General features: G+C 44.6%; 1 protein-coding gene across 3 annotated transcripts in view; it reads right to left on the bottom strand.

Moving 5' to 3' along the window:
* Window positions 1–13297, bottom strand: part of TRIM37 (tripartite motif containing 37) — a 156416-nt gene that overhangs the window by 111518 nt on the left and 31601 nt on the right. For all 3 annotated transcript variants that reach the window (XM_040424758.1, XM_040424759.1, XM_040424757.1), the window contains exons 6-8: window positions 7881–8003; window positions 5886–6009; window positions 964–1031 (exon numbers count right to left, since the gene is read on the bottom strand). In XM_040424758.1, coding sequence (XP_040280692.1) covers window positions 964–1031; window positions 5886–6009; window positions 7881–8003 — 315 coding nt within the window. The remainder of the gene's footprint in view (window positions 1–963; window positions 1032–5885; window positions 6010–7880; window positions 8004–13297) is intronic.

The raw sequence follows: 13297 nt of genomic DNA, 5'->3' as shown, positions 1-13297 counted from the left end.
AGAGGTGGTCGAGACTGGAGCTGCTGTGCATGAGTACACTACTACAGTCCCAGCACTGTCCTATAGTGTGCACTGCAGGGTGGTCGTAAACCCTGGATACGAGACGTGTATAATTTGATTAAAAAAAATAATAAAGCCAGCAAAGGAGGCAATATGTAAAATCACAATACATTAGTAAGTGCCTTATATTAACTTTGGCTACATGATAAATGTAATTTGCTGAAGTGACACAACCCCTTTAAGGTGGTTGCCTTAACACAGACAACTTCTTTAAAGGGTAAAGGTCATTATTATTATTTTTTATGTAATTGGATTGGCCTGACTAAGTTTACCTTAGTTCCCTAGTTAATACATTTACTAGGTAATTCAATACCTGTACAAAAGTAACATGTTCTTTCCTCCCCCAGGCATTTCAGTGGTGCAGCTAAAACAGCTAGTGTCCTCCGTCTCCTACCTTCTATATACAGAAGACGGAGGACATAGTAGTGGGCAGTCCCGAACTCTGTGCGCGCGCTCCCGTCGGACCAGGATAGTGGCGATATTCGCAATAAAAATTCACGAATAGAATATTCACGATAAAAATTCGCAATTAGAATCAACTACTCAGGACGAAGAGGGCGTGTTTAAGTCTGGAGAAAGCCGATTGGTTGGGGTGAGGCTGCGCGTTCCCGACATGAGCCGAATAAATTCTGGGTAGTTAGGGAGGGAGGTCTTGGCCTCAGGGTAAGGGCATTAGTGGCCATCTTGAGAAGATAGTCAGAAAGAAGTCTTGTGCGGAGCGGTTGCTATGGATGGAATCTTATTAAACAAGTGGTATGTGAACACAATAATTAGTGATTATGGATTATCACCACAGCAGCAACAACATAGATGAAAATAGATTTTTGATTAAAATATGACAGTTATCCTTTAATACACGGTGATCAGCTGATTGCTGCAGTTCTGCAAACGCTCACTATTTACCTGATGTTCTACTTCTTGCAGAAGTGATTCCAGAAGTTCAGTTTCTTGGGTTAGAGAGGTTTTCTGACCTGAAATAAAATAAAATGAATGCATTTTATAAATGTTATATAATTATATCTAAATACACTTTTAACCTCCTGATCGGGTGCATTTCTTCACACAGGTCTGGGAGCCCCGGTCTCTGTTCCGTAGGTCTCCGCAATTTTTGGACTGGTTGGCCAATGGCATTGTCCCCTCATAAGCCATATAGCCAATATATGTAACGCACAAAGCATTCACCCTTACCCACCTTACCTTTTGTCCCTGTCAGGCCCCAATGTATGTCTGTCAGTCCATGTCCTATTATGCTTGTTTATTTTTACTGGCCTGTTCAAGTGAACAGAGCTTAGCCGCGCCCAGGCCATTGATACTAGTCGTGACGTCACTGGGCCTGCGGCAAACAGCGAGAAGGCCGCGGCACTACTGCCAGCACCGCTGCCTTCTTAAACAGCTGATCGCCGGTGGTCCCAGGTGTCGGACCCCCACCGATCAGATGCTGATGATCTATCCAGAGGATAGATCATCAGTTAAAAAAAAAAAAACTGCAGAACCCCAATTATTATAGTTACCTCATTGTTTTGATAGATGCATGTGTATGAGACATTATATGATGGAAAATGTATTTGAAAGAACCGCAATGTCCACACACCTGTACCATTTGAATGTGTATTCTTTTATTACTTTAATAAAAAGAGATTGAACCATAAATACACTTTTAACTAGGGTTGTCCCGATACCACTTTTTTAGGACCGAGTACAAGTACCGATACTTTTTTTCAAGTAGTCACCGATACCGAATACCGATACTTTTTTTAAATGTCATGTGACCGTTTTGGGGGATCTGTGGATGACGCACTGTCATGTGGGGGATCTGTGGATGGCACTGTTATGGGGGACCTGTGGATGGCACTGTTATGGGGGATCTGTGGATGGCACTGTTATGGGGGATCTGTGGATGGCACTGTTATGGGGGATCTGTGGATGGCACTGTTATGGGGGATCTGTGGATGGCACTGTTATGGGGGATCTGTGGATGGCACTGTTATGGGGGATCTGTGGATGGCACTGTTATGGGGGATCTGTGGATGGCACTGTTATGGGGGATCTGTGGATGGCACTGTTATGGGGGATCTGTGGATGGCACTGTTATGGGGGATCTGTGGATGGCGCTGTTATGGGGATCTGTGGATGGCACTGTTATGGGGATCTGTGGATGGCACTGTTATGGGGATCTGTGGATGGCACTGTTATGGGGGATCTGTGGATGGCACTGTTATGGGGGATCTGTGGATGGCACTGTTATGGGGATCTGTGGATGGTGCTGTTATGGGGGATCTGTGGATGGCACTGTTATGGGGATCTGTGGATGGCACTGTTATGGGGGATCTGTGGATGGCACTGTTATGGGGATCTGTGGATGGTACTGCTATGGGGTGGGATATCTGTGGATGGCATTGTTATGGGGTGGGGGGATCTGAGGATGGCATTGTTATTTGGTGGGGGATCTGTGGATGGTGCTGTTATAGGGGATCTGTGGATGGAACTGTTATGGGGAGGATCTGTGGATGACACTGCTATATGTCATCCACAGATCCCCCTCATAACAGTGTCCCCCAATACACCGGGCCCCGCCGCTCACCGAAGTATTTATAAACGTGAATCCTTATCCTGTTGTTAAGTTGAACTAACGCTGCCCTCTCCCATGTTCCCCTGTATCCCCCTGTATCTCCACAGCACTTACTTAAGCTTCCATAGCAGGCAGAGCGGACGGCACCAGTAACGTCACTCACTGACGTCGCGCGCCTGCTCCGCCTGCTTCACTCATAAAGTGGGCGGAGCAGGCGCTCTACGTCAGTGAGTGACGTTACTGCTGCCGTCTGCTCTGCCTGCTATGGAAGCTTAAGTAAGTGCTGTGGGGATACAGGGGGGACATGGGAGAGGGCAGCGTTAGTTCAACTTAACAACAGGATAAGGATTCACGTTTATAAATACTTCGGTGAGCGGCGGGGCCCGGTGTAAGAGTACAGTGACTGCACCGGGCCCCGCCCATAGTTACGCCCATAGTATTCTATTTATGTATCGGGGCGGGGTATCGGCGGCTGAGTACCGCCGAGAAAACTCGGAATCGGTCCCGATACCGATACTAGTATCGGTATCGGGACAACCCTACTTTTAACCTTTCGCCAAAACTTTGTAATGTGAATCTCAAATGAGGTAAACTGTGATGACACTACTGCAAAAGGGGAATGTCTGGATGTCTGCTCATCACAGTAACCAGATGCTAACCAGACGGGTTTTATTCCGGGACGACAGATACAGATGAGCCTATATAGGGTTTATCTGAATCTGTCTGTTAGGGGTAGTATGGACCACTCCATTCTGTCCTTAGACGCTGCAAAGGCGTTTGACAGGATGGAGTGGCCTTTCCTGTGGGCTACAATGTTTCACTTTGGCATCGGGAAGCCCTTTCTGGAAATGACTCAAATGCTATATGCACATCCAGTTGCATGTATTAGTGTCAATGGTATTAGATCTTCCCCCGTTATGATGCGGAGGGGGATGCGACAGGGTTGCCCCCTGTCTCCTCTCCTCTTTGCCCTCTTTATTGAACCGTTGGCTTCTCGGATTCGCTTAGACAGACGTATAGACGGCTTTGGAGTCGAGGGCGTGGGCGATAAAATAAGTCTATATGCCGATGACGTGATTCTGTTCTTGGACCAGGGGTGGAAAATTCTCCCGTATGTTATAGAGGTAATAGAAGAATTTGGTAAACTATCAGGCTATAGAATTAACTGGTCAAAATCATCGCTTCTTCCGCTGAACCGCAAGGCTGTAGATGAGGGGAGGCGAGTTCGTGTTTTGGTCCCCAATGATACTTTAGACTATCTGGGGGTTAAGATTGGGCTCCCTATAAATAGGTTTTATGATCTTAATCTGGCCCCGATTCTGAATAAAGTTAGGGACAAAATCTGTGCTTGGCGGAAGCTGATATTGGCACAGACGGATAGAATAGCCTTGATCAAAATGATTATCCTCCCGATAGTTTTATTTCCGTTGTGTGCTTCACCCATCTGGATAGACAATATCTTTTTTCATAGGTTGGATGCTATGATTAATGACTTAATTTGGGGAAGGAAGAGAGTGCGTATAAAGCAGAGGTATCTATGGTTGTCGGAGGCAGATGGTGGGCTGTCACTACCCTTTTTCCAAGGTTATTATTTGTGTGCACAGATTCAGCGTTGTCGCTGTTTCAAGGAGAGTTTACTTTCACGATATTTAACAAAACTTTTTGATAAACCAGTGGATAATATTTTTGCATGCCTGGAGAATGGGTCCATGGGAATGAGGAGGTCCTTGTTGATCCCGTGCTCTCTGCAGAGGGTTTGGAACAGACTGAAGAAGACCCTTAAGTCTTCCGGTCCGTTTGGTTTCACCCCTCTGTGGGAGAACAGGGAGCTGGAGGAGTTCTTCAAAATTACAGATTTTGGTTATTGGGTCCGTAAGGGTATTAACAGGGTGTCTGACCTTTTTTATATGGGTCAGTTTAAATCACTATCGGAGTTTGGTTTTACTGATAGTTCACCATTAGATTTATTTATGTATTCACGTCTGAAACATACATTTAATGCCTCTAGGAATAGAGGCTCTTTTTTTCCACAAGAGAATATATTTTTTGATTTTTGTGACGCTCAGAAATACGAAAAAATGAAATTATCCAGACTGTATGAAAAACTCCGAATCGCACTGGCAACTGTAACACCTTTCAAGAGCACAGTTAAGTGGGAGCAGGAGCTGAATTGCCCCCCACTACAGTGGTCTACTATTTATAGGAATGTGAGAAGGGTGTCGGTTTCCAGTGCGCATAGGTTAATCCAATTTAAGATCCTTCATAGACTTTACTATACGCCTAAAATTCAAGGAAAATTTCCCCAAAATAAAGAGCGGGATTGCTGCTGCTCCAAATGCGGATACATTAATGCGGATTATGTCCACTTGCTTTGGAGCTGCAGCAAAATAAGAAGTTACTGGGATGAGGTCTTCGCTACCCTACAAAGGGAGAGCTCAACGAACTATAACCCAGGGATTCTGATAATGCTCTTTGGAGAATGTGGGTTAGAAGGGGAAGTCCCGGCCCAGGTTAGACGGATTTGGATGCGGGGTTTGATGGTCGCTAAAGTTATATTGATGAAGTACTGGGGTTCTGTCTCCCCGCCCTCAATAAGGGAGTGGGGTGCATACCTTCAAAAAATTTATGTTTATGAGGACATCGAAAGGAAACGGAGAATTGCACGCAGATCTACATAGCTATAAAGTGTTATTATTGTAAACATTAAATGATGGAGTGGACGGCAGCCAATGGGGAGGGGGGGGGGGGGGATAGTTATTAATATTTTATTATTGTGAGGGTGTTCTTGGGATGCTGTATAGAACTTTTCTATATGTAAGGATGTTTGGGTTTACCATGTCAGGCACACCGTTATGATTATTATTGTCTTATGTACAAACACCATGTTTTGGAAAATAAAAAAATATATATTTAAAAAAAAAAAAAAAAAAAAAACAGATGCTAACCAAATATAGCCCTCCCAGAACATAAAATGAACACACTTAAAAATAAAGTGTGAACAGAGGCCGAGAGGAACCAATTTGGCGGATAATGTTGTATATCTTAGAAATGGTGACTACGGCCTGGAAATGGAATCAGATGCCAAGTGATAGCAGTACACACACTGTCCTACCCAGCAAGTATTAGGACCAAATAATCTGCATCCGAATTCGAATTATGGCAAAACATGTGATATATACAATATTGTAATCACTTATTTCCCCATTTGTCTGGAGATCTTACTTGGAGTGTCATTTGCGTCAATATAATAGCATACCCATAAGTGTGATGAGCTTATTTTTGAGCTGAGTATCAAGTCTGGCGATCATCATCTCCACTGCGTTGCGGATTTCTCTAACTCGTTCATCCTTAGCACTTCGTACAGCCTCAACATTTCGCTCCTACAACAAACCCATATTAATCCGAAACATTGCACAACTGCAAAAACATGATCATATTTTTAAAAAAATGCACAATTAATTTTAGCAAAAATGCCAATATTCTTTATAGATCAACCCAGTAATAAAACTGCACGGTATACAAAATCTAATTTATTATGAAGACTATGGACATAAAGGGGGTGTTTACCCCAGGGGACTTCCAGTCAGACCCCCCCAGCTTTGCCAGGCCTAAAGAAGGAACCATGCTTAACTGATCCTCACCGCTGGATTCCGCTTTCTTCGCTCCCTGTCACTGTTGCAGATTTTGGGGCCCCCTGCGTCAACATCCAGTTTGATGCAGGTCATGCGGCTGCTGCAGCCAATGACTGGCCACAGCAGTGACATGACACCTAGGGTGCGATTCCCTCCGTGTCATGAAAGATTAGGGAACAGTGCAGCCATATGCTCCACCCACACTACTGTCCCTACCTACTTGCGATCGTCTTAAGTGATGGCCCACAACTGGTTGACAATCCCTTCTTAACTAAGTGCAAGGGCCTAAACCAAAAATGAGAACAGAGAAGACATACAGAAAGAGGAAGAAACCAGACAGGTTGAAACCAGGACCAGATCAGGACCAAAATTAGATTTAAATACACAGCAAGGTGAAACCAGGAGACACAGTGAAAGATAGTCAGCAGGCAAAGGCAAGGTGACAACTAGCAGAGTCAAATACCAGGAGGTTATGTCAGAAGCAAAATCAGTAATCAGAGGCAATGTCAAAGTGACAGAGAAAGGTCAATGATCCACAGTAACAAACACACAGCTATGGCCAGCAGCTGCCCGTTTAAATAGCCCACCTCAGGAGGCATGTGATGCTGGCACAGAGCTCCCTGATAGGGAGAGCAGCCCCGGTGTCAGTGGAACTAGTTGTCGTAGCAACAGAGTGCAGTCGCCATAGTGCGGCAGCGCAGGCTGGTAAGTGTGACACTTCGCAGATCCAGATATGCTACGGGGTCTGCCTGAAAGGCCCCCAGGGGTGAAGAATGATTAGAAAAAAAAAAAATGTCTCCAGACAGAGTACAGGAATCATAAAAGGCAGTTGTATTGCGCTGACTGATTCAGAACTGGATGAGCACCGCACTGGATTTCCCTATGTCTCTTCTCACAAATTGAATGAAATAATTCCCACGTGTCATGGGGTTACTTTGGATAATAAGCATATAGCAGACATTTGCTGTAAACACCTAATAGTTAACATTTAATGCTTGATCAATGAAAGAGCTGCCCATCTATCTCATAAGCCCATCTCAAATAGCGTAAAATGCCCCAGTCAGCAGGCGTAGGATGTGAAAGGGTTAATGACAGAGAAAAATAAAAAAATCGCTGACATGCAAAAGGTCAGTGCACTACCAAGGTGAGCTGGCAATCCACATTAATGTCGGCTGAATCTGCTGATTTTGGCATGACCAGCCAGACATCTAACCTTTACCGGGGGCCTACTGACTCTGCATATGTGGAGGGCGATAAGAATCGGCAATTGGATTCGATCTGCCCAATCCTTGCGCTCTCAGGGAGATAAGCGGTGGCCAGAGAAGTTTGGCAGCGGCTTTTTTTCCCTCTCCCCATTCAGGACACAAGCAGGCATGTTCATAGGGGAGGTCCGGAGAGATAGCCGCTTGGCTAACAGCTATCAAATATGGCCAGCCTCAGGGATCGCTGCCCGATTCATGCAGATCACAGTACATGTGGACATAGTACTTCTTTGTCATTGGGCTTCTCCAATATAACATTTTATAGAGAGACAATACTGGGATAAGGTTTCTAAAACAGGATACAAACAGCCCACTAGAGAGGAAGGCTCCTTTCTCCATAATACATTGATTTCTTACCACTTCTTGAACAAGACTAATTAATTCCATTAGCCGTCGCCGAAGCTTGGCCACCTCTTCATTTACTTTAGTAACATGCTGCTCGTAAATTTCTGCAAGTGGCTTGAAAGTGTGTCCTCCGTGCTGGAATAAAAACATTCACATTAGTCAATTACAGTAGGATTGCACACGGTGGAGGAGGTCATTGGTAATGAATGCATTTCTTTTTAGATTCTCCTAAAATGAATGTATATTTCTTCCCATAACTGGATCCATTCACAACAGCACAGCATGTACTCAGGATTCAGACTCCGATTAAAAGGTCATAGTAAGGACGGTATTACAGACAGCGAGAAGCGTTCCTTCCTGACAATCGCCTGCTTATTAGCGGAGGAGACCGCTGCCATTACATGCAGCGATCTCCTCCACAGTATGGGGAGGAGCGATTGTTATGCCATCACTTGTCCCCATACTGACTAGTTGTTTGCTGGCAGCAGATCATGATTTTTAAGCGGCAGTAATACACCTTAAGATAATCACCAATGAGTGTTCCTACGAATGCACGACTTATCTACTCCCTCCTGACCTCTGTACAGATCACAGAACAAGTATAGAAAACGGTCCCATAGGATTCAAGGAGTGCCCTCCAGGCTATTGTGCCTTATAATCCAGGTGACTGCTTTTACAGTGTCTCTCTAAATGCTGTTAACAATAGCTCAGGCAAGATGGCAGCCCCCATAACTATGTACATCTACTAGACATGGACCAAAACATGACAATTCCCAGTGGGCCAATGCTCAGGAGGCCACCAGAACAGAACTGACCCTAAGAATTAACTAACTAACTATCTTGTAAGAAACCGGTCCCTGGTGCGAAAAAGGTTGGGGACCACTGATCTAGAGGATAGGTCATCAGTGTATATATAAAAATAAAAAATAAATTACTCCTCCCAAAATCTATTCTATTTTTAAAAACTTGGAAAGGTATCCCATTAGCCCAAAGAACTCACTTAAACAAGCTCCTTTCGGAATAATCCTGGAGTAAATGAGTTCAACCCTCTTTCTTGCAGTAGAACATTAGAAGCTAATCCTTGGGGACCAAAGTTTCTCAAAATCACCATAAGTCCTCCTTTACCGAACTATAGCCTTCTCATTCTCCAACATATTTACTTTGCCCATAAATACACGCATGGATGGAGCAACAGCCCGGATCCAAAGCAAGGCAATCAGCTTGAGAGCCACAGCAAATAACCAAGTGCTATCCTTCCCTGTTCTCCCAAAGGCATCCCTGCCACACAGCCCAATACACACATATTGGAGTCTCAAGTCAGCTGTAAAGAAAAAGCCCTGTTAGGCTCCCTTCACACGTCCGCAATTTCGTTCCGCATTTTGCGGAACGGAATTGCGGACCCATTTATTTCTATGGGTCCGCACTTCCGTTCCTGCAAAAAAATAGAACATGTCCTATTCTTGTCCGCAATTGCGGACAAGAACAGTCATATTCTATTAGTGTCGGCAATGTGCGGTCCGCAAAATGCGGAAAGCACATTGCCACTGTCCGTGTTTCGCGGATCCGCAAAACACGTTGCGGACGTGTGAATGGAGCCTTAATGACTTCCAGGACCCCATTCTAAAATGGGCTCAATGCTGTATAACTCCACAACATATGTACAAGATCTGGAGTCTCTGCTGAATATCTTGGGCATCAGGCATCTGATCCCCGACATGATTTAAAAAAGGAGATGTTTTATAAACACAATGGATTGTACACTGCTCAAAAAAATAAAGGGAACACTTAAACAACACAATGTAACTCCAAGTCAATCACACTTCTGTGAAATCAAACTGTTCACTTAGGAAGCAACACTGAGTGACAATCAATTTCACATGCTGTTGTGCAAATGGGATAGACAACAGGTGAAAATTATAGACAATTAGCAAGACACCCCCAATAAAGGAGTGGTTCTGTAGGTGGTGACCACAGACCACTTCTCAGTTCCTATGCTTCCTGGCTGATGTTTTGGTCACTTTTGAATGCTGGCGGTGCTTTCACTCTAGTGGTAGCATGAGACGGAGTCTACAACCCACACAAGTGGCTCAGGTAGTGCAGCTTATCCAGGATGGCACATCAATGCGAGCTGTGGCAAGAAGGTTTGCTGTGTCTGTCAGTGTAGTGTCCAGAGCATGGAGGCGCTACCAGGAGACAGGCCAGTACATCAGGAGACGTGGAGGAGGCCGTAGGAGGGCAACAACCCAGCAGCAGGACCGCAACCTCCGCCTTTGTGCAAGGAGGAACAGGAGGAGCACTGCCAGAGCCCTGCAAAATGACCTCCAGCAGGCCACAAATGTGCATGTGTCTGCTCAAACGGTCAGAAACAGACTCCATGAGGGTGATATGAGGGCCCGACGTCCACAGGTGGGGGTTGTGCTTACAGCCCAACACCGTGCAGGACGTTTGGCATTTGCCAGAGAACACCAAGATTGGCAAATTCGCCACTGGCGCCCTGTGCTCTTCACAGATGAAAGCAGGTTCACACTGAGCACATGTGACAGACGTGACAAAGTCTGGAGATGCCGTGGAGAACGTTCTGCTGCCTGCAACATCCTCCAGCATGACCGGTTTGGCATTGTGTCAGTAATGGTGTGGGGTGGCATTTCTTTGGAGGGCCGCACAGCCCTCCATGTGCTCGCCAGAGGTAGCCTGACTGCCATTAGGTACCGAGATGAGATCCTCAGACCCCTTGTGAGACCATATGCTGGTGCGGTTGGCCCTGGGTTCCTTCTAATGCAAGACAATGCTAGACCTTATGTGGCTGGAGTGTGTCAGCAGTTCCTGCAAGACGAAGGCATTGATGCTACGGACTGGCCCGCCCGTTCCCCAGACCTGAATACAATTGAGCACATCTGGGACATCATGTCTCGCTCTATCCACCAACGTCACGTTGCACCACAGACTGTCCAGGAGTTGGCAGATGCTTTAGTCCAGGTCTGGGAGGAGATCCCTCAGGAGACCGTCCGCCACCTCATCAGGAGCATGCACAGGCGTTGTAGGCTGGTCATACAGGCACGTGGAGGCCACACACACTACTGAGCCTCATTTTGACTTGTTTTAAGGACATTACATCAAAGTTGGATCAGCCTGTAGTGTGTTTTTCCACTTTAATTTGGAGTGTGACTCCAAATCCAGACCTCCATGGGTTAAAAAATTTGATTTCCATTTTTTATTTTTGTGTGATTTTGTTGTCAGCACATTCAACTATGTAAAGAACAAAGTATTTCAGAAGAATATTTAATTAATTCAGATCTAGGATGTGTTATTTTTGTGTTCCCTTTATTTTTTTGAGCAGTGTATAAAGTTGGAAGAGTCTCTCAACCAGGTCTGCGGGATAGCCTCCAATACCGAATGCACACGGCCGTGTTTCACGGGCGTGAGCGGTCCGTGGTAACACGGCCTGGATTCCTGCTGAGAGCATTGGTTGCTATGACGCCGTGCGCTTCATGCCGCCGCTGCTGTACAGTGATACACTGGTATAGATCATACCAGTGTATCACTGTACAGCAGCGGCGGCATAAAGCGCACGGCGTCATAGCAACCAATGACGCCGTGCGCTCCTGCTGTCAGCAGGAATCCCGGCCGGGTTACCACTGACCGCTCTCGGCCGCGGAACACGGCCGTGTGCATGAGGCCTAAGCCTAGTAACCCCCAACTTTCTCAAACTAACCTCTCTAATGATGCAAATTCAGAGTATTATAGGAGTATATGCAGTACGTTTGGTGACTCCTGGCAGCTGCTTAACCTTGCGCCATACATTTCAAATGATCCACACCATGCCAGTAGGTCAACATAGTTTAGAGGGCCGAAACATACTTTAATTGATGTTTAATTATAGAAACATATCGGAACTTGTGCAGTAACCCTATCCCTTAAGATACGGATATTGGCTTGTTAAAAAAATCTAGCCAAGAGTTGGGCATTGCTCCTGCATTTTTAGGATATTGCAATAGTTTATAGTTTAACCTTAAAGACCGGGCCTATTTTCATTTTTACATTTTAGATTTTTCCTCATGTTCCAATAGCCACAACTTTTAAATTTTTCCGTTCACATATCAAGGCTTATTTTTAGCGAGGCAAGATGCATTTTTAATGACACTATTTAATTTACCATATCTTGTAATGGAAAACGGGAAAAAAATTCTTTGTGTGGCAAAATTGAAGGAAAAAATAAAACTAAAAATAAAGAAACAAAATTCCACCAAGGTTTTTGGGGTTTTCACATCACAGCATTCACTATGAGCTAAAAAAAATTCTTATTCTGCGGCTCAATACGAATGCAGCGATACCAAACTTGAATATTTTTTTTTACTACTTTTAGAAAAATAAAAAAACCTTTAGAAAAATCTAAATTTTCTTTACATCGCTATATTCTGACAGCCATAACTTTTTTATTTCCGTCTACAGAGCTGTATAAGGGCTTGTTTTTTGCGCAATGAAATGTAGTTTTTATTGATACCATTTTTGTCGTATGTACGAGGTTTTTATCACCGTTAGGCCTCATGCACACGAACGTATTTTGTTTCCGTGTTTGTTCAGGTTTTTTTTGCGGATAAGATGCGGACCCATCATTTCAATGGGTCCGCAAAAAAAATGCGGACAGCACACCGTGTGCTATCCGCATCCGTATGTCCGTTCTGTAGCCCCGCAAAAAAAAAATAGAACATGTCCTATTCTTGATCCGCAAAAAAAAAAAAAAAAAAAAGCATACGGATGTCATCCATTTTTGGGGTTTTTCGGATCCGCAAAAAACATACGCTCCCTTGCTGGCGTAGGTTTAAGTAATTTTCTATGCCAAAACAGGCGTAGAAAATAAGGAATCAGACAGGCCTGCCCCCTTTTTCCTCCACCTCAGAAAAGTAGTAAATGACCCCCTTTGTATTGAGAAGGATGAGGGAAAAGGGAGGAATTTATCAAGTTGTAGCAAGCTCTGTAAACACGAGACACAGCAGAAAGTAGTAGTCATGGTGGTCTTGTCCAAAACAAGACTATGAGGAAAGAGACCCTCTCCAAATTGAATAAAATTTTGCACAGTTGTTCCCTAGGGTCCTAAATGAAATTTTACAATTTTTTTTCATCTGCACCTCTATTGGTTCCAGAGTTTCAGGCAGCTGATGATGGGCCAGCTGTAATGCGCTGCTTGCTGCGTAAACCAAAGTGGCAACTTTGTCAAGGCACAGTATCTTAAGGGGATTCTGTCACCACATTTCACCCCCTACAGTAAAACATAGCTACTTGTAGGTCTCCCTGAGCTGTATTAAATGATACCCTTATTAACTAATAGTCTTGAATTATTTCTTTATAAAATCGATTTTAGTGATATGCTAATGACTTACATAAGATGCCCAAGGGGATGTCCTTTCCTAACTTGGTGCCAAGCCGCACCC

The sequence above is a fragment of the Bufo bufo genome, chromosome 3 (assembly GCF_905171765.1).
Source record: "Bufo bufo chromosome 3, aBufBuf1.1, whole genome shotgun sequence".
In the NCBI taxonomy this organism is placed as follows: Eukaryota; Metazoa; Chordata; class Amphibia; order Anura; family Bufonidae; genus Bufo; species Bufo bufo.
This window is presented reverse-complemented; position numbering and strand designations above follow the sequence as displayed.